The sequence below is a fragment of the Callithrix jacchus genome, chromosome 3, assembly GCF_049354715.1.
Source record: "Callithrix jacchus isolate 240 chromosome 3, calJac240_pri, whole genome shotgun sequence".
Taxonomy (NCBI): Eukaryota; Metazoa; Chordata; class Mammalia; order Primates; family Cebidae; genus Callithrix; species Callithrix jacchus.
The window spans coordinates 32,207,662-32,230,720 of record NC_133504.1 but is presented as its reverse complement, the minus strand read 5'-3'; the positions used below and the strand labels follow the sequence as shown (position 1 = coordinate 32,230,720).

Genomic DNA, 23,059 nt, shown 5'->3' with positions numbered 1-23,059 from the left:
CATGAATATGTATACACATTTTATAAAGTAACTTCTGTTTTTATAAAAAACAAACCAAAACATACCAAATATTGCACAGTGAAAATCTTCATTTGCTCTTATAGAGAATCTAAACAGCTTAAATGATTGGGTGTAATATGAAAATATGAAAATATATTGCTTTGTTTGCAATTGTCTCATTTATGCACAATAGCATGGGTATTCCCAGAATTCTTTTTACATACGTTATTTTGAAAATGTATGCTGTTGGGTTAAAAAGAGCAAGAAAGCTGTCTCATGGCTAAAAATATCCACATGTTGAACTTTTCAGTATATATTTATCGGTAAAGTTAATGTGGTCCCCTTCCCTAAAGGCTCTTGCAACCCCACTGATATGTCCCTGACCTGTTTCTATGTCCTTTGAGTTTTCAGTTACCCTGCTGAGTCAGACAATTGGAGAACAAATTAAAGCCAACTGCACAGATTATTTTCTGATACAAAAATCTGCCCTTAAAGAATGCAAGCCTTGAATATCTGTCAGGATGCCAGCAGTTCATCGATTTGCATTGAAAATCCAACATTTCACACAGTCTCACTCTTAATTCCCCCACTATTATTGTCCTAACTAGAATGAGTGCAAGACTCAACTGAGTCAGCCCCTTTTCCAGGATAAATCATTATTCAATGAAAAGGAAGGGAATATCTAATTGTACTTGGTAACAGCTTTCGAACCCATGTTTATATCAGCATTATTATTTTCATACCCACGTTTTCTCCTTTTATCATGTTATATCCAATTAGAAAAAGAATGTTGTAAATAAATATTAAGTTTTGAGGGTAGATGTCAAACACACACCTAACTCACAGCAACAAGAACTATATTTGGATGACACCAAGACTTTCTCTATAGTAACTGACCTGCATACTTCTAAATTATCAGACCCATCGTCATAGGTGGCAGGAGGCTTCTGAACAGGGTTATTCACCTGGAGCCCTGCATCATTCATGTCCTTGCCACCTTCTGTAACGGCCAGTATTTCAGTGCTGGAATCTGTTTCTGAAAATTTCTTCTTTATTATTTCATTTTTCCTAAGGCTTTGCAAGAGCTGAGGATCTCTGTGGTGATATCTACCTTTGCTCTTCTCATGATTTCTTGAGGAGCTTTTAATTTTGGAGGATCCTTGAGTCAGAGAAGTGTTGCATTCTTGGTACCTTGTACCTTTTCCTCTGCGGAGATTTAAAGAGCAACTCTCACATTCGATTGGCTCTTGTTGCTCTTTACCTTTGGGTCCCAGATCAACAAGCTCAATTCCATTAGGAGTAGAAGACCCAGCTACATTTTCACACAGCTTGTTATTATTTCTCTTCCTTCTCCTTGACAGTCTGAATTTAACCTGGGCTCTTCTTTTTGCCTGAATCCAATGACTCTCATCTGAGGAAGACGAATCTGAAGAATCTGTGTAAAGCTCCCTCCACCTGGGGCTTGAGATTTGGAGGTGAAAGTCATTTCTTCTCCCTCTTATTTGTTCTTCTGCAGCATGCTCATATCTCTCAGAGGCCTTTCTCCTCCTCCTAGGTCTTTGTTTTACTGGTTTCTTACCAGACTCCTTCCTAGCAGGGCTCAGCACCATGACAGGGGTGCAATACTCAAATGACTCTTCTGACATGTCATGCAAGATGGCAGATCTAGACAGAGCAGTAGGCAAAGGATGGGAAATGGGAATGGAGAGGAAAGCCATGGAAAAACAGAGAGAGAGAGAATGATGAAAATGATAGTATGGACCAGAAGTAGATAAATAAAGGTCTATTGAAGAAAATGAACTAAATAAAAAAAAAAACTAGTATAAATTGCCTATGAACCATGTAAAGCAGAAGCAAGAGCCACACATTCTCAGAATAAAAAGCAAGAATATAAAATACTGATCCAAAGAATATTGATTAGGATAATTTGGTCAGCACTTACCTGCAGATGTCCTGTGTAGATGGACAGACAGACAACCTTGATTGACTCCTGGGAGCTGTCCCTGTGGTTGGGCTGCTTGCCTGGAGAAACAAGTTAGATAATTTGGCATCTTGATTAAGGTAATACATGGTTGATATCTTGCTTTTTTTCCACATATTTAAAAAATTACAACAAACGTGGCTGCTGGTCATGTTGCTCACAATGCAGAACAGAGAATATAGGAAGTTAGAGGTTCGTTTTGCAAAAGTAAAACTTATTTGAGGAACCTGGAACAGCTGAAATGTTGTACTGTTTTGCTGTTTCTTCACTTACGAGAGAGGAAGATGATTCCACAAGTTTCTATTCTATTTACTGTAATCATTTGAGTGGAATAGTTCAATTTGCTTTGGAAACAAATAAATAATACTTGGAGATCCTATGATATAAGGACTAAAGCACTATAATGTGACAAGGATAATAATAGTCTGAGAAGTCGAATCAGGTAGCCATTGGGCTGCTAGATACTTCCTGGAGCTAACATGAAGGCCCCATGGGATAAGATACTCGAAAATACTTTGCAATATTTAAAAGTCTGAAGTAATTGCTATTAAAATTTCATTAGTAAACTAATAAAATACATCCCATATAACACTATTGACCTTTCATATATTTTAACCCTATGACTGTATTGTCTGAAAATAAGAAAGCCTGAAACATCAGATTATTAGCACAAAGTTGAGTGCATTTCACTGAAGTCCTATCTTACAAACACAATATGTTCTTCACTCTGTTTGACTTTAACCTGTTCTGTTTAATAGAGATTATGATGATAAATAAAAAAACTGGAATGTAGGGACAGTTTTCTATGTTCCAGGCACTTTGCTGCAGCTTTATCTACTGACTCTATAATCCTACAATAACCTCACAAGTGGAAAGTAATAATAACTAACAGTTTTGAGTGAATAATATGTGCTTATTACTGATCTAAGCCATTCCCATATATTCATTGATTAATACAATAAATCTATGTAGTAAATACTACAATTATGTACAAGCTGCAGTTGAGGAAACTGAGAAATTGGGGCTGCTTCTCCCTAATAGGTGGTAAGATGAGATCTGGACCAGGTATCTGGCTGCACTATCTGTTCTCGTATCTGCCACCAGTACAACTTGTCTGCATTTACACTGGATGAAAAGGAAATCTTGCGTCCAGATTCAGGCCTGTTTGACTGCATTGATGAAATGCACAATTTTGTCACCAAGAAGATAACAGTAAAGGTAGAAAGATTATCCCAAATTTCAAAGTCATTCTAAAATTTCTTATATTAAAGATATACAATGACGATTCTGAAATCCAGAGGAAGAAGAACAAATTCTAACTCAAGAGATCAGATAATATTGGAAGAGAGTGTATGGCAGGATAAATAATGTTCGCCCAAAAGATCTCCACATCCTAATCTTTTATGGCAAAAGGGACTTCACAGATGTGAATAAGTTAACTATCTTGAGTTGAGGAGATTTATGTGAATTATACTGATAAACCCAGCGTAATCATTAGGATTCTCATGAGAGAAAGGCAGTAGAGTTAAGGTCAGAGAGAGAAGATGAAGAATAAGAATAGAGGTAAGAAAGGTGGGAAGATGTTACACTGATGGCTTTCAAGGTGAAAAAAGGCAGATCCTGAGGAAGGTGGCATGGGGAAGCTTCAAAAAGCTAGAAAATGAGTTCTAGAGCTTCCAGAAGGAATTCAGCCCTACTAACATGTTGATTTTAGCTCAGTTGATTTATTTGGTTCCTAACCTCTAGAATTATAAGATGACGAAGCCCCAGGGAAATGAAGATGCAGAGTCTGTTGGGTCCCAGGTCAGGATGCATTCTGGTAGTGGCTCTGCTCTCAAAATGGTGCCATTTTGTAGCAGGTTAAGTCCCAGGAGGTAGGGGGGACCCCTATGACACTAATTATATAAAATTAATATAGAGGTAGTGAACCAGCTAATCTTAAAAAGCAAATAGGAATTATTAAAAAGATTAAAAGTCCAGGTGCAGTTATTCACACCTCCAATCCCAGCACTTTGGGACGCCGAGTTGGGTGAACCACCTGAGGTCAGGAGTTTGAGACCAGGCTGACCAACACGGAGAAACCCTGTCTCTATTAAAAATACAAAACAAATTAGCCAGGTGTGGTACCCCATGCCTGTAATCCCAGCTACTCAGGAGGTTGAGGCAGAAGAATCGCTTGAACACAGGAGGCAGAGGTTCTGGTGAGCTGAGATTGCACCACTGCACACCAGCCTGGGCAACAAGAGCAAAACTCTGTCTCAAAAAAAAAAAAAAAAAAAAAGATTAAAAATATTCCAGGTAGAAGAAACCATTTGTTAAGAGACCCAAAAACTCTTGGAACTGATACAGATATTCAGTAAGTTTGCAGGATACAAATCAACATAGAAAAAGTGATAGTGTTTCTAAACCCTGGTGAAACAAAGTAGATGAGAAATAAATCAAAAAAGAAATACCATTTAATGGCAAACAAAAAAAAACCTAGTTAAAGATAAATTTAACTAAGAAGGTGAAAGATCTCTAAAATGAAAACCATAAAACAATAATGAAAGAAATTGAAGCGGAATAAAAAAAATGAAAAGGCTCTGTGTTCATGGAATGGAAGAATTAATAATGTTGAAATGATTAAACTATCCAAAGCAATCTACAGTTTCAATGCAAACATTACCAAAATATCAAGGAAATTATTTGGAAAAAAAAAAAAAACAATCCCCAAATTCACAGAGAGTCACAAAAGAGCCCAAATAACCAAAGCAATATTGAGCAAAAAGAACTAAGCTAGAGGCATCACACTAGCTGAAATCACTACATGATTTCAAAACGTACTATAAATTCATAGTAATCAAAAGAGCATGGCATTGGTGTAAAAACAGACACACAGACCCATGGAATATAACGGGGAATTCAGAAATTAATCCATATATTTAAAGCCAACTGATTTTCAGCAAAAATGCCAAGAACTTACAATGGAAAAAATACAACCTCTTTAGTAAATGATGCTTGGTAAATTGGATATCCATGTGTAGAAGAATAAAACTAGACTCCTACCTGTCACCACATATAAAAATAAACTAAAAATGAATGAAAGACTTAAATGCAGACCCAAAACTAAAAGATTATTAGAAAACCTGGAGAAATGGCTTCAGTACATTGATCTAGAAAAGATTTTATAGGTAAGGATTCAAAGGCACAGACAACAGAAAGCAAAATGACAAATGAGACTACATCAAACACAAAAGCAAAGTTTCCTCCTTGCTTGTGCAAAGGATTATTTCCTCTGCCCAACAAAGAAAAGAATCAACATAGTTAAGAGACAGCTTGTAGAATGGGAGAAAATATTTGCAAACCATACATCCAATGAGGGACTAATAGACAGAATATATAAGGAACCCAAACAGCTTAACAGCAACAATAATAATCTGATTGTAAAATGGGAAAATGATTTGAATAGATATTTCTCAAAACAAGACATACACATGGCCAACACATATATGACAGTGTTCATTATCACTATAATTGCAGAATTGCAAATCAAAGCCACAGTGAGATATCATCTCACTCTCTTTAGGATATCTATCATCAAAAATACAAAAAATGGGCATGGCGGTGCCTGCCTCTAATTCCAGCTACTTGGGAGTATGTGGTGTAGGCTTGCTGGAGCCCAGGTGTTTGAAGCTAGGCTGGGCAACATAGTGAGACCCTTAAAAAATTCACCAGAATTTGTGAGGATGAAAAAAAATGGAAACTCTTATATACTACTGGTGGAAATGTAATTTAGTATAGCCAATATGGAAAACAGTAAGGAAACTGCTTAAAAATCTAAAATAGTACTACCATATGATCCAGCAATCCCAAAATAGTGGGAATTTATTCAAAGAAGAGGAAATCGGTTCATGAAAGAGATATGTGAACCCCTATGATTACTGTAGCATTATTAACAATAAAGACTCAATCTAAATGTTCATCAGCAGATGAATGAATAAATAAAATGTGATATATATACACCATAGAATTCTGTTTACCCATAGAAAAGGAACAAAATCATGTCATTTGCAGCAACGTAGATGAGCCTGGGAGACAGCAGGTTAAACAAAATGAGTCAGGAACAGAGGTAACTACTGCATTTTCTCACTCATGTGGGAGTTAAAAAATTTGGCTCATGGAAGTAGAAATTAGAATTGTGGTTTTTGGAAACTGGCAATTATCGAGGGCAGAGTCAGGGAAAAGTTAGGTTACAGATAAAAAATTACAGCCAGATAAGAGGAAGATGTTTTGGTGGTTTATAACACCATAGAGTCAATATAATTATCAATAGTGTATTGCGTAGTTTCAAAAAGCTAGAAGAGATATTGAATGTTTCCCACACAAAAATAATAGATGTTTGAAGTGATGAATTGATAATTATCCTGGTTTGACCACTACAAATTGTATACATATAATGAAATATCACTCTGGATTCCTAAATATGTAAATTATTACACATTAACTAAAAGTAAGAATTTTTAAAAACTCACTTCTTTCAAGTTTTTTTAAAGATTAACTTAATCTCTGCACCCTTTGAACAGATATATAGTTAATTTTTTAAAAAAACCTGAGAACATCTGTTCTCTAAGCAGTATATAATATTGTTAAGTTACACATTCATTATTCTATGTATGGCCATAGAGTCTAATAAAGAACTCTGTATATAGCAGGCACTGGGTAAAGATCGTCTGTGAAGTCTGCTACTTGCCCTCTTTGAAAGAAATGAATGCAGCCTTAGTGTCATGAAATCACTGATGATATTATTATATATGTGAACCATAGGATGAGCATCTTAAGGATACCTATGGCTATGAAGCTATGCAAAGAGGTCAAAATAGACATTATAGTAATAAAACAAATTTCATAAATCCACAGGTCTGAACAAATGTTTTACAATGGGAAAATGATGTATCACTGAATAGTAACACAGCATATTCAAAACACACAGCTTTCCTTTGAAGAGTGTTTCTGTCCACCACGACACTGAATCAGATAGCATTTACATCTATAGCTCTTAAGTATTTTGAAGGGAATAGAAAACATTCCTTCTTGCCAAAGAATATTCAAATAGGTCATATCTGATATTCATTTGTACATGCTCCATTTGCTGGTGGACTACCCTAGCAGATGCTGTGCCTGTATCCTGCTGAGTTCACCTGAATGCTGACTGCTTCCCACGTCAATGCCTGTGCCTATCTGCTTCTCTGCCCTAGGTCTTTTATAGTTCCATGTGCTTTTGCTTGGCTGCACACAGGGGCGACCTGGAAGTGTGGCATAAGTTAATACACCTGGGGACAACTCTTGGACTAGAGTCAGTGGATGGATGTTCTAGCCTCCTCACTCTTCAGAGGGGCAGTTCTGAGGTAACTTCCAGAGTTTCTCAAAGGTCTCAAGCTGGATGGAGGCCTAGTTTCCCTCATCTCAATCATGTCTTAACACTTCCCTTTCTCACTCTTACTTTTCACATGCATTGCTGCCCTTTATGGGATCACTTCCTAGCCAAACTATCTGTACTCAACTAAAATAGCATCAAAATTAAGACTGGGACTTAGTTAACCAGCTGCCGCTTGTTATGGAACACAGTTACAATATAATGAATTCTAGCTTGTTTCATTTTTGATTCATTAGCTCAGCAAACAAAAATTAAAGGTTTATTACACAATAGATACTATAGTATACTCTGGAAATAAAGAAACAGATGGCACCCCAAACGGGCTGCTTGTTTAGTGGACAGGTTTAAATGAACTGGCAATTTTAATACAGTCTGGTATATCCTGATAGTGCCCAATCATGGGGTTCTGATGAAGAAAGGACGTCTAATGTAGAGTAGAACAGGAATTTAATGTCAGCTTCCCAGAGAAGGAGACACCTGTACAGCACCAGGTGAGTGTGAGTCAAGTGGAGGATGGCAGTCCCAACAAGGACACGGATATGTAAAACACAGAGGAGAGAGAACACGTCTTGGTATGGGAACTACAGAAAGCTTTGTAGTAACTGGGAGAAAGGTGTTGAGCGAAGTAAGAAGTGGTACGTAGCTAAGATGAAAAAGTAGGTGAAGGTTTTGAATGTTACGTTGACATGTTGGATTGCATCTTCAAAAGAATGAAAAGTTATTGCAAGTATTCAGTAGTAAATAGAACTGATCAAATCTGGGCACTAGAATGCTCACTTTGGCAGCTGAGAATTAGCAGATTCAGGACTGGCTGACAGCAAAGAGCAGTCTTAGGCCAGTACTTCTCAATCCTGGCTAAAAATCAGAGTTGCTGGGAAGTTTTTAAAAATACCTTTGCCCAGATCTGATTCTAGAATCTCTGAGGAATGGACCTGCGACACAAGACCTGGATGTTATTATCCTTAAAAGCTGCTCCAGTGACTGTAACATCCATCCAGAGTTAGGAACCGCTGGTTTAGGTTCAAGAACACTCTATCCTACTTAGAATTTTGTATTATATTTTTTTCCTGAGATCTTAGTGAGAGAGTATTTGTGAAAGCTTGATTTTTTTAAAAAACAAAATTGTTTTCTAAATTTCCAATTTTTGCTTTATATATCTATCAGAGATCTTGGAGTTCTGGCCATAATTTTACTATACACTATAGAGAAAGGAGACAGAAGATATGACTGAAGGAAAATTTGCAGCGTACAGGAAGACTTGCTCTCTGTTTGCTACCACTTGCTGTTGAAGAGCAGGACAGGAAGAGAAGAACAAAGGATGAAATTCCACTGCCTTTATTCTCCATTTATCTACGCTGGGTTGAATGTGGTTTAAGAAGAAGGTGTGGGGGTAGAGAAGGGTATGAAGAAGACTCACCAGGATATTCCCGGGGGAAAACGAAGAGCATGGCTCTTGTTCTTCTCTTCCCGGGATGACTATGTGGCTTTCAGGCTAGCTTCTGAGCTAGCATGGGTAGTGCTTAATGTGGCACCTGTGTTTAAGGGTAGCAGTGACTGAGGCAGATGGACCTGAGATACTTCCCTGCCCCTCCCTTCCCCGCAGCTTGATGTGGGCTTAGGAAATCCAGATATCTTCTTCTGCCTTCCTGGGTTGTATAAAAAGCAGCTGAGATTACTTACCTGGGGAAGTAACCAGGGGTCCCCAGAGTTAAAGTTAATGTGCCTTTGTAACAGAAAGCCACAGAAAACACTACCCAGCCAAGACACCTGGCATTGTCAGTGACAGGTGAAATGGGTTGGAAGGCCAGGGCCTGGCTTGACTATCACAGGACAGTTGGCCACCATGTCTGCCAGCCAGGAGCACCCTAGCAACAGTTCTGGAAAAATCTTGGGGGGCAGAACTCTAAACAGAAGTCCCTGCTCCAGTATATCAGAAAATGGAAGGGGAATGGGAAGAAATTCTGAAAAGCTGAATGTGATTAGCTTCCAAACTGGTAGAAGCAGACCTTTGAAAAAAAAAATCAAACATTTCCCACATCCACAGTAATAGGATGTCAGTAAGAAAAGACTGAGATCACTTTCAGAAAATCACATGCTTTTCTTCCTTATATTGTGCAAAATGTACCGCACTATCCACTGAGGGTCATGTAAGATTCCTAAGTAACTCTATGAAGCAAACATCTGCACTGTGGGCTGATTAAAACATTTAGATGTTGGAGAAAGTTATCTTGATGCTGAGTCTATAATTTTAAATGTCAGGCCAAGACAGCTAAATGTAGAAAAGAGTGGCATGGCAAGTCATCTAATGCTCCTTTTGGCACACCGGAATTTGGAAGGAACTGAACATCTTCTCAAATAGGGAAAGCCAAGTCTTCCTTTGGCAATTCACACCCTTAGGGGAGTGGCTTAGAGCAAGGCTAGACCCTTGTAGCAGGTCAAATAGAGAAGATGCAACTAATACTGCAGAATCTAGCCTGTCTTGAGAGGCCCTAGAAAGCCAGCAAGTGGAGCTACACTGATGTGCAGAGGCCAAGCTCACCAGGAGACATTTCCTGTTGAAACGTACAGTTAGAAACAGAGTTGGAATAATGACTGTCATCAGGGAGAGCAAGGCAGAAAATCTGGTTTGAAGTACCAGCTCATGTCACCTCCCATTTTTCAACAGAAATTGCCATTCATTCCTAGTAATACAGACAAGATCCAAGAGAAGTTTTGTCAGCAGTACAGACCGTGGCACTGGGATCAGAAGACGATAAGAACCATCCTCCTGAGAGCAAGGACCATCCCCTGGTTAATGACTGGGGACTATTATGCAAAGGAGGTGAGGACTCCTTCTAGTACTCAGGCTTCCTAGTAAAATGTAGGCATTTTACTGGCAGCTACAGAAGCAGATTCAGGCAATTGTCTCTGGTACCCTGGGTCACATCTTCTTAGTCCACTTCTTATATATGCTGCAGCACTGGTGAACAGTTCCTTATAAGTGCCAACTAATGTTATGGTGACAATGTACTACATCGTATGAGTGCCACTTGCCTCTACTTTTCATTCCTGATTCCATCAGAATCTACTTGTCTTGCACAAGCCTAAATGGGAGGGAGTTATAACCCTAGGATTGTCCCACCTCTAGGGACAATCTTTAGTAATAACAGCTTCTGAGTGCTTGTGGATAAGAGATCCATTTTATTGACTTTCAGGTGGAAAATTCTGAGAGATCCTTTGGATATTTCTTAAGAGTCCCTTTGGAGTCAACTAACTTCATTAGTTACAATGGAAGTAACTAATTACTAAACTCATTACTAATTTTATTAGCATCTTAAAAATACATCCTTAAATTAACTTATTTCCTATCCTTGTCTCATTTTCCCTATCCCTTCATTTATAATCCTCAGGTGACCTCCTAAATCCCCTATCTGCATCAACATTCTTTTCATAAGTAGTGCTTTGAGGAGAACCCAAACTGGAGAGGAAGTCGATACCAGAAATAGTGCCAGAAAGCAGACCACAAGATAGAATTTAGGAGCTGGATCACTAATGGTCAGATATACCATGCTGTTGGTGAATGGGTGGTGATAACGCCTAGTAAACTGTAACATCACAATTACTGGATTGGACGAGGTGAAAAAAGTGGGTGGGGAAGCATGCAGAAGCCCACGAATTTGTATAGGAAGGCCCATGATAAGTCTATGCTGTTGTTACCAGTTCCAAGGCTTTGGTTAACAGCATTGGAAACGTCTATGAGAAAGTGAATGGCAAGTTCAGCTGAGCCAATTATCAACAGAGAACACTTCATGAAATCCTGTGTACAAGTGTACCCCCAAGTGGAGAGGTGTTATTCCCAGGCAATCCATAACCAAGAAAGGTCAGGAGTTGGAGGATAAATGCACCAACACCCATACCTTCAAGTGGTCAATTCCTGGAGACTTTCTTCCTGCTAAGTCAAGCCTTGTTGCCACATCAGTGACCACCGTATTATACCCTTTTGTTGGCTTCTCCTCCTTTACCGTCTCACTGCTGCTGCCTAGAAAACACTTCCCAAATAAACTGCTTGTAAAAGTTCTCGTCCCAGATTCTGCTCCTGTGAGCAAATAAACTCAGACAGTAGAGTATTAGGGTGAGATTAGATCCTCTGGTCCACGGGGCAGGGCTTATGCTGCACATTTGGAAGACAAATTGGTTTACTGTTGCCATCACACCTAGTGGCCTGGACTACCTGCTGTGCTCTTATGGCTTTATGCATTCCCCATCATCTGAGTGCCCTGGTTGAGGTCTAGGGTCCAGCCTCAGTCTCACTGCAAACAGATCAAGTTCTAGAACCTGGCCCTTCTTTCAATTCAATGCAGTTACTTGTTGAGAAACAGGAAACCATTATTCCCACAATTCTCATTGTCTTCAACTTTTCTCCCTTTTTATCTGTACTTAACATCTCAGAGCTTTGAGATTTATTCTCTGAAGTTACAGCCCCAGTCATTTCCTTTCCTTTGTCAAAAGGGTTCAGTGGTTTCTCATTATCTAACAAATTAAATACAAAAAGACCAGTTTGGGATTCTAGAGCCTCTATATTCAGGATCCCATCTACTTTTCTGGTATTAACTTCAGCGTTCTTTTAAATTCCAGTGTTCCAACAAAACCTAGCTCATTTTCTATTCCCAAACATATCCATACTTCCATTTTTATGCCTTTACTCTATAGAGAAAACAGTAAAAGCATAGTCTTGGAATTTCCCTCAAGGTCCAGTTACTGTCCCTAGCTTTATATACACCCATTTTTCTTGAACTCCATGAGCCCTTTTTAACTTCTCTTACGGTATTAATCTTGCGCTAGCATTTATTTTATCAGCTGTATTACTGTCTAACAATTTCCAAACTGCCACAATGTTATATAGTTAATCTTCTTTTGTGCTTCAATACCACGTCGAGATAAAAAGTCCACTGTCATACTAATTTTGGAAATCTTCCTAGTGTCTTGTGTACAGCAGGGAGCTAATAAAGAATTGTGTGATTGAGTGGAGCATGGTAACAGTAGAAGTGAGCTGAACTGAACTTGGTAATAGTTGAATCGAGTTGAACTGACCTTGGTAAATCCTATTCTGATGGCAGTAGAGAAAGAGGTGACAATCACATCATAGTGAACAAAAAAGAAAGGGCTCCACTCTCCTCTGTGGAAGTGCCAATTCTACATTATAACAAAATAAATGAACTCAGGCCACAGTTTTATATAAGTCTTGAAACTCTTTCTTTAGACTCCAGAGTCAAAAAAACATATCAAATGAAAGTTGTATCTTCTGCTTTCTTTGTAAAACATGAATTTCTATTTAGGAAATACCGTAATTCTGTTATGTGGAGGAGAGTGTGTCCTTTAACAATTTTAAAGCTGGAAGGGTCTATTTAAAAAGAAAACACTGTAATTGAGGATAAAATGAATTAATGTCTTTTAAATGCATGGCCCTATTCAGCAGCAATGTATTGTTTTAATTTGCTAGTTGGTACATTACGAGGGCTTGGTAATTTGTTCATCCCTTTAAAAGGTGTAAGATTGAAATGGGAAGGAAAAAACAACAATTGGCTGGATGAGCAGAATAATATGTTCTTTGAAATGAAGCATTCTTTGTAATGGATGTTTATTTCAGATGATTACATTGTACAGTGCATTCAAATGGGAAAAACAAACAGGAGGCCAGCTGCACTAATTTTATCAAAGTTATTTATATCTGCAGTATAATTAAAGGCAGTAATTTCAAATTAGGTTTTCTGAGAATCCATTTATAGACAACACAAGGCAACTTGTCTTGGTGGCATCTAGGCCATAATTATGCTCTGGGGGCAATGTTAACTACTGCCAATTGGGTACAATGTTAACTACTGCCAATTGGGTATAATGTTAACTACTGCCAATTGGGTACAATGTTAACAACTACTGCCAATTGGCCTTGGCATTTTGAAAATTAAGTATGGTTTCAAAAGAATCTAAATGGTTGCTTCCTGGTGCCCTGACCAGTTTAGATCCACTCCACTAGGAGAACCCAATATATAATTTATGAGTGTGACAAAGAATAATCATGCATAATCATTTACAAATGGCTTCTCTTATTTAGTGATACATTAATTATACACGATGAAAAATGATTTTGGAACTTCAGATGGGAAATGCTGCTGCAGAAGCTTCTTTTTTTGAAAGACTCATTGATAATATGTGGTAGTTCATGAGTAACAGGTTGAAGAATTAGGTATTAAAATCAAGTATTAAAACTAGTTCTAGGGGCAAGGCATGGTGGCTCACACCTGTAATCACAGCACTTTGGGAGGCCAAGGTGGGAAGATCATGACGTCAGGAGATCAAGACCATCCTGGCCAACACGATGATACCCTGTTTCTACTAAAATACAAAAAATTGGCTGGGGAGTGTGGTGTGTGCCTGCAGTCCCAGTTACTCTGGAGACTGAGACAGGAGAATCACTTGAACCCAGGAGGTGGGTTGGTCAGCCAAAATCACACCACTGCACTCCAGCCTGGTGACAGAGCAAAACTCCATCTCAAAATAAATAAATAAATAAATAAATAAAACAAGCAAAACAAACAAACCAAAAAAAAGCAAACCCAGTTGTAGGGAACAGAAATAGGCCAAAAATGATCTGAAAGACTCTTTTTGGTTGTTAAAAATATATTTAGTGACTAAAAAAGATAAATTTTGAGAATGTACTTATGTAATCTCAGGACTAGTCAGAAGTTTATAAAGATGACCTGGTCTAACTTTCATCTGATACTATTATCCCATTTATAATTATACTATTATTCCATTTATAATATTTTTGATAGGTGATCATCTGGCCTCTGCTTGAGGCCAATGACAGGAAATTCACTGTCATTTGAGAATATCCCTTACATTTTAGATTACTCTAATTGTATCATCCTCGTAATTTATTGAAGTCAGTTTCTTTGTGGTTTCTTACACTACTCGTAGTTAGATCTGCAAAGCCACATAGAATCTGCTGAATGCCTAAACCTTTCTTCTACAGCATAGCCCTTTACTGCTTATTAATTCTCATATATACCCTATTCCTGCACCCCATACTCGACCCTCTTTCCGCCTTATGTTAGTTTAGATTATACATTTGGAGCAGTGAGCATGTAACTTTACCAGATACAAAGGATGTGGTAACAAATCCGTAAAGGAAGATTTTAGAAAATACTGGGCCTTTGATGTCAGGTTAAGTACTGTTCAATGTTATTTGATATATAATCAGTGAAGGGTTCTGACTTGGAGGTAAAAATTATGACAAGTTTTTTTTTTTAAAAGAGTAGTCTATATGAAAAGGGAACTAAAACTTTAATTTATAATAGCACTAAACTCATAAAATACATACTAAGCAGTGGGACAAAATAGAGTGTCTGGAAACAGATCCATACAATTATGGTCAATTTATTTATTTATGTATTTATTTTGAGATGGAGTTTCGCTCTTGTTACCCAGGCTGGAGTGCAATGGTGCGATCTCGGCTCACCGTAACCTCCGCCTCCTGGGTTCAGGCAATTCTCCTGCCTCAGCCTCCTGAGTAGCTGGGATTACAGGCATGTACCACCGTGCCCCGCTAGTTTTTGTATTTTTAGTAGAGACGGGGTTTCACCATGTTGACCAGGATGGTCTCTATCTTTTGACCTCATGATCCACCCGCTTTGGCCTCCCAGTGTCAATTTATTTACTACAAAGTTGCAAGATAATTCAATGAAGAAAGGAACATCTTAAAAAAAAAATGGTGCTGGAATAAACAGCCCCATGCAAGAAAACATATCTCAACCCTTACCTTACTGGATATTAAAATTTTACTTGAAATGATTTATAGAACTAAACACAAAAGTTAAAACTAAAACACTGCCAGAAGAAAACATAGGAAAAATCTTTGTGATCTCGGAGTAGGAAAAGATTTTCTAGATGAGACACAAATAGCACAAATCATAAAATAATCTGTTGATAAATTAGACAATATAATAATTTTAAAAACTGTTCTCTGAAAGATACTATAAAGGAGAAAATGCAAAATACACATTGAATAAGAATTGTACCCAAAATACAGAAATATCTCTTAGACTCCTCTTATACCCTTATAACTCGGTAATAAACAGACAACCTAAAAAATGCTCTAAAGATTTGAGTAACCATTAAAAAAATACATGTAATTGATCACATAAACAGAACCAATGACAAAAACCACATGATTATCTCAATAAATGCAGAAAAGGCCTTCAAAGAATTTCGACAGCGCTTAATGCTAAAAATGCTCAATAAACTAGGTATTAATGGCATGTATCTCAAAATAATAAGAGCTACTTATGACAGACCCACAGCCAATATCAAACTGAATGGGCAAAAGTTAGAAGCATTCCCTTTAAAAACAGGCACAAGACAAGGATGCCTCTCTCGCCCCTCAACATATTATTGGAAGTTCTGGCCTGGGCTATCAGACAAGAGAAAGAAATAAATAATATTCAAATAGGAAGAGAGGAAGTCAAATTGTCTCTGTTTGCAGATGACATGATTGTATATAGAAAACCCCAGCCCATCTCCTTAGGGTGATAAGCAACTTCAATGAAGTCTCAGGATACAAAATCAATGTGCAAAAGTCACAAGCTTTCTTATACACCAATAACAGACAAACAGAGAGCCAAATTATGAGTGAACTCCCATCCACAATTGCTATGAAGAGAATAAAATACGTAGAAATAAAACTCACAAGGGATGTCAAGGATCTCTTCAAGGAGAACTACAAACCACTGCTCAAGGAAATAAGAGAGGAGACAAACAGATGGAAAAACATTCCATGCTCATGGATAGGAAGAATAAATGTTGTGAAAAACGGCCATACTGCCCAAAGTAATTTATAGTTTCAATGCCATTCCCATCAAGCTACCATTGACTTTTTTTCACAGAATTAGAAAAACTACTTTAAATTTCATGTGGAACCAATAAAAGCTTGAATAACCAAGATGATCTCAAGCAAAAAGAACAAAACTGGAGGCATCACGCTAACTGATTTCAAACTATACTACAAGCCTACAGTAACCAAAATAGCATGGTACTGGTACCAAAACAGATATACAGACAAATGGAACAGAACAGAGGCCTAAGAAATAATGCCACACATTTACAACTATCTGATCTTTGACAAACCTGACAAAAACAAGGAATGTGGAAAGGATTCCCTATTTAATAAATGGTGTTGGGAAAACTGGATAGTCATATGCAGAAAGCAGAAACTGGACTCCTTCCTTACACCTTATACAAAAGTTAATTCAAGATGGATTAAAGACTTAAATGTAAGACCTAAAACCATAAAAACCCTACAAAAAATCCAAGGGAATACCATTCATGACATAGCCATGGGCAAAGTCTTCATGACTAAAATGCCAAAAGCAATGCCAACAAAAGCCAAAATTGACAAAAGGGATCTAATTAAATTAAAGAGCTTCTGCACAGCAAAGGAAATGATCATCAGATTGAACAGGCAACCTACAGAATGGGAGAAAATTTTTGCAATCTGCCTATCTGACAAAAGTCTAATATCCAGAATCTACAAAGAACTTAAAAAATTCACAAGAAACTCCATTGCAAAGTGGTCAAAGGATATGAACAGACACTTCTGAAAAGAACACATTTATGCAGCCAGCAAACATATGAAAAAAAGCTCATCATCACTGGTCATTAAAGAAATGCAAATCAAAACCACAATGAGATATCATCTCATGCCAGTTAGAAGGGTGATCATTAAAAAGTCAGGAAACAACAGATGTTGGAGAGGATGTGGAGACATAGAAACGCTTTTACACTGTTGGTGGGAGTGTAAATTAGTTCAACCATTGTGGATGACAGTGTAATGATTCCTCAAGGATCTAGAATCAGAAATACCTTCTGACCCAGCAATGCTATTACTGGGTATATACCCAAAGGATTATAAATCATTCTCCTATAAAGACACATGCACATCTATGTTTATTGCAGTACTATTCACAATAGCAAAGATTTGGAGCCAACCCAAATGCCCATCAATAATAGACTGGATGAAGAAAGTGGGGCACATACACACCATGGAATACTATGCAACCATAAAAACAGATGAGTTCATGTCCTTTGCAGGGACATGGATGGAGCTAGAAACCATCATTCTCAGCACACTAACACAGGAACAGTAAACCAAACACCACATGTTCTCACTCATAAGTGGGAGTTGAATAATAAGAACACATGGACATAGGGAGGGGAACATCACACACTAGGACCTGTCAGGGGCTAGGGAGCCAAAGGGAGGGAGAGTACTAGGACAAATACCTAACATAGGTGATGGGTTGATGGGTGCAGCGAACCACCATGTATACCTATAACGATGTAACAAATCTGCATGTTCTGCACATGTATCCCAGAACTTAAAGTATAATTAAAAACTTCATTTTTAATGAGCATATAAAAAGTGCCTCAAGTCATTAATCATCAGTGAAATGCAAATTACAGCCACAATGACATAGCGCTATATAACCATGAGAACAGCTACAATAAAAAAAAAGGCAATATCAAGTACTGGCAAGGATGCAGAGCACCTGAAAGTTTTGTACCTTGCTGAAGGAGATAATTTGGCAGATTCACATAAAGTTAAATGCACCTACTGTATAACCTAATCATTATTTTATATACTTACCTAAGAAAAATTGAATCGTATGTCTACCCACACCAAGAATCGTACATGAATGTTTGAGATAGCAGTTTATTTATAATAGGCCCAAACTGTAAATGACCAAGATCTTCATCAACAGGTAAATTGATAAACACAATGTGTTATATTTATACAATAAAATACTACTCAGCAATAAGAAGAAAAAAATACTTAGATATGCAAAAACATAGAAGAATCTCAAAGTAATTATGATGAGTGAAAGAAGCCAATTATAAGAGTATATACAGCATCATTGTATTTATAAAATCAAAACAGTATAGAGTGACATGAAGCAGCTTAGTGGTTGCTAAGGGCAGAGGTTAAAAGAGGGATGGATAAATTCCATACTCCAGAGAATTTTCGGGGAATTGATAGAAATGTTTGGTGTCTTGATTGTGGCAGAGTATTAATCAAAACTTATTGGCTTGAATAATTTAAAGGGAAACAGTCTATTGTCCTATCTGTTCTTCTTAAAATACTTTAAATTTCTCCTAAATAAATTTGATAAGAATAAAGTTTAACTTGGCTATATAGTGTGCAAAATGGATTGTGGTGAGAATGTTTAGACTGGAAGCTATAAAAGCAATGCATATTTCTATGTTCAAGGGGAGATATTATTAATGTCTGTTGTAGAGTATGATTAAGAAAATGTTAAAAATTAGAAGAACAAATGAAAAAGGGAAAGGACAGAAATGAAGAGAAAGATGAATATAAGAAAAGAACAAAATTGGTAGTGGAGCAATAGTTTGAAAGTGAAAAGCTGAGAGAAGGCCAGAAAAAAGCAAGGAAAGAGGAAAAGCAAGCAAGCAAATGAAAGAATAGAAAAGAGAGATGGAAAGGGACAAAAAAGAGAAAAGATAGTTTTGTCCATCCGTGTTGTATGTTGTGGAGAGGCATGCAGGTCTCTGCGGTTTTGGAAACATTTTGCACTCAGCAGTGATTCCCACAGTTTCATAGAATATCAAATTATTTAACTTAGCTACTTTGCTAGATGTTTTTCAAAGCTGGACTTTCTGAGACGTGAAGCATATTAAGTGTATCTTAAACTAGAATAAAATACATTAATTAAGATTTAAATACGTAACATAGATAAGTCGAAGAAAAGTTTTTTTCTTTGAGTCTCACTCTGTCTCCCAGGCTGGAGTGAAGTAGTGTGATCTCAGCTCACTGTGACCTGTGCTTCTCAGATTCATGCAATTCTCCTGCCTCAGTCTCCTGAGTAGCTGGTATGACAGGTGCTCACCACAACACCCAGCTAATGTTCGCATTTTTAGTAGAGACAGGGTTTCACCCTGTTGGCCAAGCTGTTCTTGAATTTCTGACCTCAGGTGATCCGCTTTCCTTGGCCTCCCAAAGTGCTGGGATTACAGGCATGAGCCACTTCACCCAGCCAAGATAGTCTTATAAGGTAGCAAGATTGCCTGTTGGTTTAAAGATTTCAGGAACAGAGCCAAAAACTAGTCGGAAAATTTAGCAAACCTTTCTGTATACCTCTTCTGCATTTCGCCTAAAAATAAGTTTCAGGGAATTTATACAACTTACACAAATATAAACAATGTACAGATAAAAACAATGCACAATAAAGTTTAAGAAACAATAAATTTAAGAAAGTCCTAGAAGAAAAACAAAGTGAAAAAACGTCACATTGGATTTGGCAATAATTTCTTACATATGATGCCCAAAGCATGGACAGCACAGGTAAAGAGAGAAATCAGACTACATCAAAAATTTTTAAAACTGCATCAAAGGACACAATCAACCAAATGAAAACCCAACCTACAAAATGAGAGAAAATATTGACAAATCTTGTTAATTGTTGCAAATAGGAAAAGGATTGTAGAAACATTTCTCTTAAGAAGATACACAAATGGCCAAAAAACACATGAAAAGATGTTGAACATCACTAATAATTAGGGAAACGCAAATCAAAACCACAATGAGATATCTCACATCCATTAAGATGGCTACTATCAAGAAAACAGAAAACAGTCTCGGTGAGGATGTGGAGAAACTGGAAACTTTGTGCCCTGCTGAATGGAATGTATGGTGCAGTTATTCTGGAAAATATAGATAGAATTATTCTATGATATGGTTTGAGTATTTGTCCACTCCAAATCTCATGTTGAAATGTAGTCCCCAGTGTTGGAGGTGAGTCTTGCAAAAGGTATGTGGATCATAGGGGAGGATCTCTCATGAATGAATGGCTTTGTCCCATCCTCTTGGTGAAGAGTTTGCGTGAGATCCAGTTTTTATAAGTGTATGGCACCTGCCCCTCCCTCTCTCTCTTGCTCCAGCTCTCATCATTTGAAATACTAACTCCTGCTTTGCCTTCTGCTATAATCCAAAGTTTCCTGCGGCCCTCACCAGAAGCTGAGCACGTGCTAGTGCCATGCTTCCTGGACAACCTGGAGAACCAAGAGTCAATCAAATTTCTTTCTTTCTTTCTTTTTTTTTTTAAATCACCCAGCCTCAGATATTTCTATACAGTAACAAAAAAAGAAAATAATTACACTTCTGAGTAATTCCACTTCTGTATATCTATCCAAAAGAATTGAAAGCGGAATCTCAAATAGATATCTGTACATTCACATTCATTGCAACGTCATTCACAATAGCCAAAAGGTGAAAGCAACCCATTGTACATCAGTGGATGAATGGATAAACAAAATGAGGTATGTATATGTATATCTATATCATCTAAACACACACAATAGAACATTATCAATCTCGAAAATAAATCTTGTTACATGCAACAACATTGTTGAAACTTCAAGACATTATGCTAATCACAATAAGTCATTTACAAAAAGTCACATGTAAGTCTATGATTTTGCTTATATAAAGTACCTAAAGTAACCAAATTTATAGAGACGGAAAATAATAGTTTCGAGAGACTGGAGGGCAGTGGGGCATGGAGAGTTACTGTTTAATAACTCTATTGGGTATAGAGTTTCTGTTTTACAAGAGGAAAAGAGTTCTGGAATTTGATTGCACAGCAATGTGAATTTACTTATTACTTAACTGTAACTGGTTAAGATGGGAAATTTTACATTATGTGTATTTAACTACAAATAGGACACAGAAAATCAGAGCAGAAAAGATGAGATTTATCTCTTTGAGTACATAGCCAAAAGAGTAATCCATATTAGGTTCTAATTTTTATAGTCCTGGATACAAATAATTATGTAATTTGCTCTGTCCATAATATAAAAACAAGTTGAATAATCAGAAGAAGCACATTTTTTTAAAATCACCCAGCCTCAGATATTTCTATACAGTAACAAAAAAAAGAAAATAATTACACTTCTGAGTAATTCCACTTCTGTATATCTATCCAAAAGAATTGAAAGCGGAATCTCAAATAGATATTTGTACATTCACATTCATTGCAACGTCATTCACAATAGCCAAAAGGTGAGTGGTACTGAGACCAGAGGGAAGTTTTATCTTTGGGTGATTCTTTGAGAGAAACAGTTACAAACATTTATGTTCAAAATGATTTTTATAATGAGTAAAGCAAGGAGTTTCTAAAGTGCATTATTATATTTTGATGGCGTAATGTCAAAATAAAATTCAGTGTAATAGAAATTTTTTACTTTGAAATTGTGCCTTCAGAAAATAATAATGAACATGTGTTTTGGAACTTTGCTGTTCCCTTTATTACAAATTATGCTAGCTCCCTTCTCCATTCCCTCTTTTTAAGTCTTCACTGCTTGTCGACCAGGTCTTTGTCATACGATTTGGATTTTCAGACAGAGTATACTAAAGGAAGAAAGGGAAGTTGTATAGATTTCTCTACAAATGAAAAGTCTGAAAAGAAAATAAGATCTAATAAGGAGGAGAAATAAGGACAGAGTGAGACTGGTAGCTGTGATCAGTTTTAAGAGTTTTGTGGGTGAAACAAACATGAACAGGGTATTTAAGATAATTACCCTTCTCTTTATCCCCTAACTCTTCACTCGCAAAGAATAGTTAGGGGATAAAGAAAAGGGTATATTTAGGAATTCTTAGGGCATGCTCTTCGGCCTGATTCCAACTGCATCTTCATCCCTGCCCTCATCTCACAGACCACTCCAAGAAAATCTTCATGGAAGAGTTTGCCAGTGCTTGCAGAGTAGGAATTGCATTTTTAAAATGAGATTTTCGATTGAGATAGGACTTAAATTGGAAGCAAGAAGACCTGGATTTACTAGGTTAGACAATTAAATATTAAAAAGCAGCTCTAAAGGAGAACATACTGTGGGGTCTAGAGTCCTCTTTGCTATCTAGCTTAATTCAGGAATCAATTAAGTACAGCAGCAGTACAGCAGGAAAAGCTGGACATCAGACAGTATTTTATAAATACTGCATCTCTCAACAGGGTTGCCAATAAGGCTTTCATGAAGCCATATCCATGTGTCTAGCTAAGTGTGGAGTTAAAGTCAGAAAACTTCTTATACATAGTGAAGATTCTATCAAAAATGTGTGTTTGCAAACAATGACAAGGAAGTTGTTTAAAGATACACACATTTTGAGGACCAAGAGTTATCAGAAGAAACTTTTGAGGTCCACACAAGTGCAAAGATAAAAGAACAGTTAAAACATGAAATTCCAATACTACGGACCATAGCTATGGAAACTTCTAGCCTGGAAAAATGTTAAAGTATATCCAGTCATATTTCTACCAAGTTTATGCCAAAAAAAAAAATTCAGCAAACCAACTACAGTATATTTACCATCCCGATCTGTTCTATTATATCCACCAAGTTAGATGAATTGCCAACTTCATGCCTAAGTGACTGCATAAATTGGATTATTATACAGGATTGATACTTTAAGTCATAGCAAAATTGCATTTAATTTTAGAATAGTTTACAGATATTTATGGGTAATAATTTAAAGTTGGGTCAATTATTGGTTAAGGCCACCTTTTGGTTATTGAAATATTTATCTATCACAAAGAGAATATTTATTTTCCATTTCAAATACT

General features: G+C 37.1%; 1 protein-coding gene across 14 annotated transcripts in view; it reads right to left on the bottom strand.

Moving 5' to 3' along the window:
* Window positions 1-23,059, bottom strand: part of MARCHF1 (membrane associated ring-CH-type finger 1) — a 933,735-nt gene that overhangs the window by 78,951 nt on the left and 831,725 nt on the right. For 13 of the 14 annotated variants that reach the window (XM_054252825.2, XM_054252826.2, XM_054252831.2 and 10 more), the window contains 2 exons: window positions 1,943-2,022; window positions 898-1,665 (listed from right to left, as the gene is read on the bottom strand). In XM_054252825.2, coding sequence (XP_054108800.1) covers window positions 898-1,665; window positions 1,943-2,022 — 848 coding nt within the window. The remainder of the gene's footprint in view (window positions 1-897; window positions 1,666-1,942; window positions 2,023-23,059) is intronic. The other variant, XM_035292742.3, reaches the window with a different exon arrangement.